General features: G+C 34.6%; 1 protein-coding gene across 4 annotated transcripts in view; it reads left to right on the forward strand.

The window, feature by feature from the left end:
• The window catches only part of LOC102802517 (uncharacterized), a 32548-nt gene that overhangs the window by 357 nt on the left and 21295 nt on the right, over nucleotides 1–10896 (forward strand). For 3 of the 4 annotated variants that reach the window (XM_085497627.1, XM_085497630.1, XM_085497628.1), the window contains exons 2-4: nucleotides 1146–1194; nucleotides 2519–2542; nucleotides 5033–5120. In XM_085497627.1, the coding sequence (XP_085353753.1) occupies nucleotides 1146–1194; nucleotides 2519–2542; nucleotides 5033–5120 (161 nt within the window). The remainder of the gene's footprint in view (nucleotides 1–1145; nucleotides 1195–2518; nucleotides 2543–5032; nucleotides 5121–10896) is intronic. The other variant, XM_085497629.1, reaches the window with a different exon arrangement.

Raw genomic sequence — 10896 nt, forward strand, 5'->3', positions numbered from 1 at the left:
CTTTTTGTGTCGTCTGTATTAATTATGACCATGTATACTCACCTGCATGCACGACAACAATCTGTGAGTCGTCAACACGAGCTCGGCCAAAAATACTAGTAAATAAATAAACACAACCAAAGGTTTATTCGAATACAGATAAGAGTATGTAAAGGTGTGATATGCGACGAAGATCTCACGCGAATTTAAGAAGTCTTGCGAATTGTGAGATAATCACAAAATCGCAAGAGAAACCCACATTTCTAGAAATCTCAATTTACAAGTATTGAGACAAGAACTGATTCGTGAACTGATTCGTGTTCATGTCAAACCCGTTTTTTGTAGTTTTCTGGCTTATTTGCAAAGCTTGTAATACTTTTTCTATGACTATATTGTTTAGAACTACTTTGGCTTGACACGCACTAAACAGGGTTGCATTTGAATGCTCGCAAAGTGTGAATTCTCTTCTCGTGAGATCTTTATTGCATATCACTGTGCATCGTCATGGAAATTGCAAAGCCTTATCTTATAAATTCCTGACATAACTTATTATTTTCTAAACTTGTAGAACCACATTTAGTGTTGAGGGACTATAGTCAAATCTATTTAGTACTTTCTTTGGGTCGATAAAGATTTATTTTCATCAAAATTACAGTTTAATTTTCTCCTTTGAAGCCATTGTCTGTCTAGGTGTGTTTAACATTAAACAAACCAAAACATTATCAAATTTAACTAATAAGTTATAATTGATCATATTCCCTTTATGATAGAGACTGTGAATATTCATACTTTTGCTGTTGTGGCAATAAATGTGATTATGTGCTAAAGTGAAAATGAGTTGAACATAATTCATTGTGAAAACCAGAGTTTTGTATTTCGTAAATTTGTTGATAAAGCCACATGTGTTGTGCCATGGCATACATTGGAAGAAATAAGTAACAAATAAATAGTAGTTGTTTGTAATCCATCATGTAATGCATTACAAATTTTATGTGAACCATGCAATGTTAGACTAATTATGTGTCGTCACTACTGTTGTTGTACCATGAACGGTCAATGCTTTTATTTTAGTGTTAGTCACACTACTCATTAACAATGAGGGTAAGCTGACTAAAAATACCTTTAGTATAACAATAATCATGATTCTATAATTTATTTCATTGCAGAAGATGAGAAAAAAGCAAAGAATGAGGCATCAGAACCACCAGTCCCTGGGTAATAATTCTGTTTATTATTTGCATAGAATGTTAATGTGTTAAAAGTTAAAATTACAATGGGCTGTTTGGTTGCATGACCTCTATAGTGTTTGTCAGATTGTTTGATATCAAGTATAGATTCAAATGTGTAGCCCTGTTGTAACCAAAACAGGTCTTGAAGTTCCTGGAGGCTATGGAGGCAGTGCTTGAAAATCGCTGAGGCATCAAATGCTGTTATATTTCCTTGGTGTCCTTCAATATTTGCAGTTGTTCTTGAAAAAGAATGCCCTCTCAACTCAAGCCCTGCTTTAAGGCAATTGCCTATATGCCCAACGTGACTGCTTTGGTTCCCGAAATGTTCACTACAGAATTTCAATGACTCGAAAATGAGTGCCCTCACAATTCTACAACAACATGCTTACAATTGAATATTTTTTACATTTGAGTGGCTGTTTGCACGGGACACTGCTGTATGTCCTATGAGATGCTTTAAAAATTGTGAGATGATACAAATTAACATGTCTTGTGTCTTTTTCGTCTTACTGGGTTACCCATTACCAAAGCTAGTAGTCAAATAATGTTGGGTAATCAATCTTTGGTGCTTCATTACTGCAGAAACCACTGAGTTTTCTGCCACTGAGTTGCTCTCACTGTACAACTGCAAGACCTAATAAATCTGTTGTCGCATAACTTATCTCTAATTGTCAAGGAAAATTTAATGTTACGGCCAACTGATTCATCTGGCCTGGCAGAATAGGCCAACTGAACGGCTAAAAACTCAGTTTCAGTCTCTGTAGTAACAAACAAGCAAAAACTTAACTCAACTTAATTATGACCGGAATCAAAATACATCCTGAATCAATTGCATGAATCCAATTATTGAACCAGAAATGGTGGCCAATGTGCTAGTGATGTAATTTGACTCAGTCTTCCTGACTTGTAAGGCGAAAAACTGTAAGATTTGTTTCTTGTCCTAAAAAAAGTATGATGAAATACCCTTTTTTCTTTTAAAATTGTGTACATGTATTTTTTTTCTTTTCAATATTTTGACCCCCCCCCCCCCAATCAAATGTGATATGCAGCTTTCAAATTAAGATGTGGGTTAACCAGAAACAAATCTATTTTTTGTATTTCCTAATAATTTCTAAGTATACCATTTATCATGTTTTGCTATTTTCTGCATGGTAATTTCACTTAGCATGAAGCATGTTTTGTTTATTTCTTGTTGGTACATATATGCATGAGTTTTGTTGTTTGTATTGGTGGTAGAATATCCTAGCATAGATCAATCAGTAACCCATGAATTAATTTGTATATGATTTGCAATGTTTTTTTTTTTACAGAGTGGAGCCCGAAAATAGTCAGGAGTAAGTTTTGTTATGAAGTAAAATATATATTTCCTAATTAGTTTCTGTTTAAAACTTTTTTAAAAATCTAAATACCAAAAAAATATCATATACACAATGTTCTTCACAAACCCAATGTGACCAGAGTACATTTATTTTGCATAACTATCATGTTTTATGTGTATTCCTAACAAAAATCCACTGTCACATGTGTTTATTGCATTATGGCTGTCAATGCATTAAGGATGCGGTAGAGTTATCATGCTCTAAAAAGTAAAAACTGTTTTCATGGGGAAAAGTGTTTTGAAGCATCGCAAATTATATATTTTCTTGAAGCCCTTGTTCCTGGCTTTTTGAAAAAAATGATCTGTGACATGTACCACGAATTAGTCACGTGATTACTGAGTGAACATAGAGGTGTTATTTTGAATAAAAATGAGTTTTGTATAAAAACCGTAGGGGTTTGTAAAAAAAGAAAGCTGAAAAATCAAGGCAGCATCAGCCCCGTCAATGCCTCGAGAGTGTTTGAACATAGATTGCATATTTGTTTACAATGACACCAATTTACATTTTTCCTGTTATTTCACCCATAGACAAGGAATTTAAAAGCCTTTTATTTTTTATTGTGAGAAGTTATCAAAAAATGCTTCAAGGGTTTTATTCTGCGCCAATACGCTATCAATGTGTGTGAATTTCATTAAAGTAGGTCAATTTCTGACGACTCACAACTCACTTGAATGACCTCTATGGCGTCAGATTTCTTCTGCCTGGAAACGCCAAAAAACAAAACATTTGTCACGTTGCGCTAATTTTGGACATTTAAAGCATCAGATGGACTGATTTTTACAACAAAACACATAACATGGAGTCACTTAGTAGCCTTGCAGTAATAAAATCCAAAACTATAAAGTTTTGGGTCCGTATTCGTCCTCCAAAAAGAAGCGAAGTTGTTACAGTACACGGCGGCCCTGCATAACGTTGAACAGTTAGAGAGATAAATGACGTCATCCCATTATATATTCAAATCATGTTTACATGCGAAGCGTGGTCTGTATAACAAATGCTTGCCTAGTAACCGGAGAAAGAGGTCGACATGCCTAAACGCCAACCCCTAGTGCTAGTTAACTCAACAACATCCGACGTTTTGTCTTGTTCTAGCAGACACTCGACTTCCACCGCAACTTCGGAAACGGCGTCCTTGTACGGAACTTTGTCGATGGATGGCCTGCGGCAATCCCACATAAGACACTAGTTTTTTCAAACCTCGCCGACCTCTCCCAACTGCTCGTTCGACCAATACAGATTTTCGGTTGATATTAAATTGTCTGCCCGACTTTTTGGAAGATGGAAATTGATCATGTTTGCTGACGAAATTTTACCCTCTTGGTTTGAATACTCAAAGTGTGAACCCCATTGTACTGTCGGCAATGCGTTTCTGTTATAGGTAAAGTTTCGCTTCCTCTGAACTGCGTTTTGAGTTTTTCCTTAGGGCCTCTTTTTTGTGATTGATCAATAATCAGGAGCTGGAGTTGATATGACCGCGTCGTCTTCAGTGTGCACTGTTTCCGTCGTGAAGGGATTATGCAAATTACGCAATAAGTCAATGTTATTGTTTGCGTCAAGACTTTTATCTCAAAAACAAATTGTACAGTATCCCGTTATACAAGTAGTTTTTATTATTTTTTTTTAAAAAAAAGGGTATTCTTGATGTGTTTCAGTTTTAATTTTGATAAAATTATGAGCCCAATAACTTTACAAAAGTAATAACAAAAAAAGCAAAATTCACGAAAATAACTCTACCGCATCCTTAAGATACTCCGAAAGATTATGACTGAAATAATCAGATAGTGAAGTTTAAGTAAAACGGCACATTTGTTGGTTCTTTATGCCAGGAATACTTGTATATCATGATATAAAACAGGTGTTTAGTTTGTAGTAATTTAGTGGATGGTGTTAAAATTACTTAGACTCAATTTCCCATACCAATATTGTCAGTTTTGTGTTTTAATAAAAGCATGCATATTTCTTTTCATCCTAGCTTCATACTTGTAAACTAGATAACATTGTAGTGGTAGAACACGTAGGTAGTAGACCATTTTCAGTTCACTGCGAGATCCCATATTATGCATGAAATGGAATGTAAAAACAGGACAAATAAAGGTTGTAGTGGGGACAATCTTTGAGTGGGATTCGACAGACATGATGAAAGTATCCTATTTTTGGGGATATTTCCATGCTTAATAATGTGCTGTACACATTTGATGATGGTTAATTTTGATGAAGTAAAGGTATTCAAACTCAATATTCCCCTGTCAAAGATAAGCCTTTTGATGTGAGCTACGACATAATGAAATTTGAGTTAAAAATCAAATCGTTCAATTTTTGCGGCAGACACTCTTGCAGTTCAACGGAAAATCACATTTTTCCATAGATACAGTTTTGTATTAGAAATGTATATATAAGGCATACTGTTATTTATTCCAATCTGAATATTCATATTTCAATTGACAGTGAAGTTAACAGTAAGCTCTCTGCAGAAGCCCCAGAATTTGTGAGTAAAACAAACCATACAGAAGAAGATAAAGAAGAAGGAGAAATGGTAAATTGCCAATTTTTTTTTTTTTTGCTTTTTTATTTCTCCATAAGATTGTTACTGAGATTCTAAACTAGGTGTGTTTTGTGTAAATTTCTGGAAGTAACTTGTATTTAAGGGTGGATTCAGATATTACCAATCACCTATCACACCTACCATAAATATTACCAATCGCCTATCACACCTACCATAAATATTACCAATCACCTATCACACCTACCATAAATATTACCTATCACCTATCACACCTACCATAAATATTACCAATCACCTATCACACCTACCATAAATATTACCAATCACCTATCACACCTACCATAAATATTACCTATCACCTATCACACCTACCATAAATATTACCAATCACCTATCGCACCTACCATAAATATTACCAATCACCTATCACACCTACCATAAATATTACCAATCGCCTATCACACCTACCATAAATATTACCAATCACCTATCACACCTACCATAAATATTACCAATCACCTATCACACCTACCATAAATATTACCTATCACCTATCACACCTACCATAAATATTACCAATCACCTATCGCACCTACCATAAATATTACCAATCACCTATCACACCTACCATAAATATTACCAATCACCTATCACACCTACCATAAATATTACCAATCGCCTATCACACCTACCATAAATATTACCAATCACCTATCACACCTACCATAAATATTACCAATCACCTATCACACCTACCATGAATATTACCAATCACCTATCACACCTACCATAAATATTACCAATCACCTATCACACCTACCATAAATATTACCAATCACCTATCACACCTACCATAAATATTACCTATCACCTATCACACCTACCATAAATATTACCAATCACCTATCACACCTACCATAAATATTACCAATCACCTATCACACCTACCATAAATATTACCAATCACCTATCACACCTACCATAAATATTACCAATCACCTATCACACCTACCATAAATATTACCTATCACCTATCACACCTACCATAAATATTACCAATCACCTATCACACCTACCATAAATATTACCAATCACCTATCACACCTACCATAAATATTACCAATCACCTATCACACCTACCATAAATATTACCAATCACCTATCACACCTACCATGAATATTACCAATCACCTATCACACCTACCATAAATATTACCTATCACCTATCACACCTACCATAAATATTACCAATCACCTATCACACCTACCATAAATATTACCAATCACCTATCACACCTACCATAAATATTACCAATCACCTATCACACCTACCATAAATATTACCAATCACCTATCACACCTACCATAAATATTACCAATCACCTATCACACCTACCATGAATATTACCAATCACCTATCACACCTACTATAAATATTACCAATCACCTATCACACCTACCATAAATATTACCTATCACCTATCACACCTACCATAAATATTACCAATCACCTATCACACCTACCATAAATATCACCAATCACCTATCGCACCTACCATAAATATTACCAATCACCTATCACACCTACCATAAATATTACCAATCACCTATCACACCTACCATAAATATTACCAATCACCTATCACACCTACCATAAATATTACCAATCACCTATCACACCTACCATAAATATTACCAATCACCTATCACACCTACCATAAATATTACCAATCACCTATCACACCTACCATAAATATTACCAATCACCTATCACACCTACCATAAATATTACCAATCACCTATCACACCTACCATAAATATTACCAATCACCTATCACACCTACCATAAATATTACCAATCACCTATCACACCTACCATAAATATTACCAATCACCTATCACACCTACTATAAATATTACCAATCACCTATCACACCTACCATAAATATTACCTATCACCTATCACACCTACCATAAATATTACCTATCACCTATCACACCTACCATAAATATTAACAATCGCCTATCACACCTACCATAAATATTACCTATCACCTATCTCACCTACCATAAATATTACCAATCACCTATCACACCTACTATAAATATTACCAATCACCTATCACACCTACCATAAATATTACCTATCACCTATCACACCTACCATAAATATTACCAATCACCTATCACACCTACCATAAATATCACCAATCACCTATCGCACCTACCATAAATATTACCAATCACCTATCACACCTACCATAAATATTACCAATCACCTATCACACCTACCATAAATATTACCAATCACCTATCTCACCTACTATAAATATTACCAATCACCTATCACACCTACCATAAATATTACCAATCACCTATCACACCTACCATAAATATTACCAATCACCTATCACACCTACCATAAATATTACCAATCACCTATCACACCTACCATAAATATTACCAATCACCTATCACACCTACCATAAATATTACCAATCACCTATCACACCTACCATAAATATTACCAATCACCTATCACACCTACCATAAATATTACCAATCACCTATCACACCTACCATAAATATTACCAATCACCTATCACACCTACCATAAATATTACCAATCACCTATCACACCTACCATAAATATTACCAATCACCTATCACACCTACCATAAATATTACCAATCATCTATCACACCTACCATAAATATTACCTATCACCTATCACACCTACCATAAATATTACCAATCACCTATCACACCTACCATAAATATTACCAATCACCTATCACACCTACCATAAATATTACCAATCACCTATCACACCTACCATAAATATTACCAATCACCTATCACACCTACCATAAATATTACCAATCACCTATCACACCTACCATAAATATTACCAATCACCTATCACACCTACCATAAATATTACCAATCATCTATCACACCTACCATAAATATTACCAATCACCTATCACACCTACCATAAATATTACCAATCACCTATCACACCTACCATAAATATTACCTATCACCTATCACACCTACCATAAATATTACCAATCACCTATCACACCTACCATAAATATAACCAATCACCTATCACACCTACCATAAATATTACCAATCACCTATCACACCTACCATAAATATTACCAATCACCTATCACACCTACCATAAATATTACCAATCACCTATCACACCTACCATAAATATTACCAATCACCTATCACACCTACCATAAATATTACCAATCACCTATCACACCTACCATAAATATTACCAATCATCTATCACACCTACCATAAATATTACCAATCACCTATCACACCTACCATAAATATTACCAATCACCTATCACACCTACCATAAATATTACCTATCACCTATCACACCTACCATAAATATTACCAATCACCTATCACACCTACCATAAATATTACCAATCACCTATCACACCTACCATAAATATTACCAATCACCTATCACACCTACCATAAATATTACCAATCACCTATCACACCTACCATAAATATTACCAATCACCTATCACACCTACCATAAATATTACCAATCACCTATCACACCTACCATAAATATTACCAATCACCTATCACACCTACCATAAATATTACCAATCACCTATCACACCTACCATAAATATTACCAATCACCTATCACACCTACCATAAATATTACCTATCACCTATCACACCTACCATAAATATTACCAATCACCTATCACACCTACCATAAATATTACCAATCACCTATCACACCTACCATAAATATTACCAATCACCTATCACACCTACCATAAATATTACCAATCACCTATCACACCTACCATAAATATTACCAATCACCTATCACACCTACCATAAATATTACCAATCACCTATCACACCTACCATAAATATTACCAATCACCTATCACACCTACCATAAATATTACCAATCACCTATCACACCTACCATAAATATTACCTATCACCTATCACACCTACCATAAATATTACCAATCACCTATCACACCTACCATAAATATTACCAATCACCTATCACACCTACATCAATATTACCAATCACCTATCACACCTACCATAAATATTACCAATCACCTATCACACCTACCATAAATATCACCAATCACCTATCACACCTACCATAAATATTACCAATCACCTATCACACCTACCATAAATATTACCAATCACCTATCACACCTACCATAAATATTACCAATCACCTATCACACCTACCATAAATATTACCAATCACCTATCACACCTACCATAAATATTACCAATCACCTATCACACCTACCATAAATATTACCAATCACCTATCACACCTACCATAAATATTACCAATCACCTATCACACCTACCATAAATATTACCAATCACCTATCACACCTACCATAAATATTACCAATCACCTATCACACCTACCATAAATATTACCAATCACCTATCACACCTACCATAAATATTACCAATCACCTATCACACCTACCATAAATATTACCAATCACCTATCACACCTACCATAAATATTACCAATCACCTATCACACCTACCATAAATATTACCAATCACCTATCACACCTACCATAAATATTACCAATCACCTATCACACCTACCATAAATATTACCAATCACCTATCACACCTACCATAAATATTACCAATCACCTATCACACCTACCATAAATATTACCAATCACCTATCACACCTACCATAAATATTACCAATCACCTATCACACCTACCATAAATATTACCAATCACCTATCACACCTACCATAAATATTACCAATCACCTATCACACCTACCATAAATATTACCAATCACCTATCACACCTACCATAAATATTACCAATCACCTATCACACCTACCATAAATATTACCAATCACCTATCACACCTACCATAAATATTACCAATCACCTATCACACCTACCATAAATATTACCAATCACCTATCACACCTACCATAAATATTACCAATCACCTATCACACCTACCATAAATATTACCAATCACCTATCACACCTACCATAAATATTACCAATCACCTATCACACCTACCATAAATATTACCAATCACCTATCACACCTACCATAAATATTACCAATCACCTATCACACCTACCATAAATATTACCAATCACCTATCACACCTACCATAAATATTACCAATCACCTATCACACCTACCATAAATATTACCAATCACCTATCACACCTACCATAAATATTACCAATCACCTATCACACCTACCATAAATATTACCAATCACCTATCACACCTACCATAAATATTACCAATCACCTATCACACCTACCATAAATATAACCAATCACCTATCACACCTACCATAAATATTACCAATCACTTATCACACCTACCATAAATATTACCAATCACCTATCACACCTACCATAAATATTACCAATCATCTATCACACCTACCATAAATATTACCAATCACCTATCACACCTACCATAAATATTACCAATCACCTATCACACCTACCATAAATATTACCAATCACCTATCACACCTACCATAAATATTACCAATCACCTATCACACCTACCATAAATATAACCAATCACCTATCACACCTACCATAAATATTACCAATCACCTATCACACCTACCATAAATATTACCAATCATCTATCACACCTACCATAAATATTACCAATCACCTATCACACCTACCATAAATATTACCAATCACCTATCACACCTACCATAAATATTACCAATCACCTATCACA

Source organism: Saccoglossus kowalevskii, chromosome 4, assembly GCF_978046115.1.
Source record: "Saccoglossus kowalevskii chromosome 4, keSacKowa6.1, whole genome shotgun sequence".
Taxonomy (NCBI): domain Eukaryota; kingdom Metazoa; phylum Hemichordata; class Enteropneusta; family Harrimaniidae; genus Saccoglossus; species Saccoglossus kowalevskii.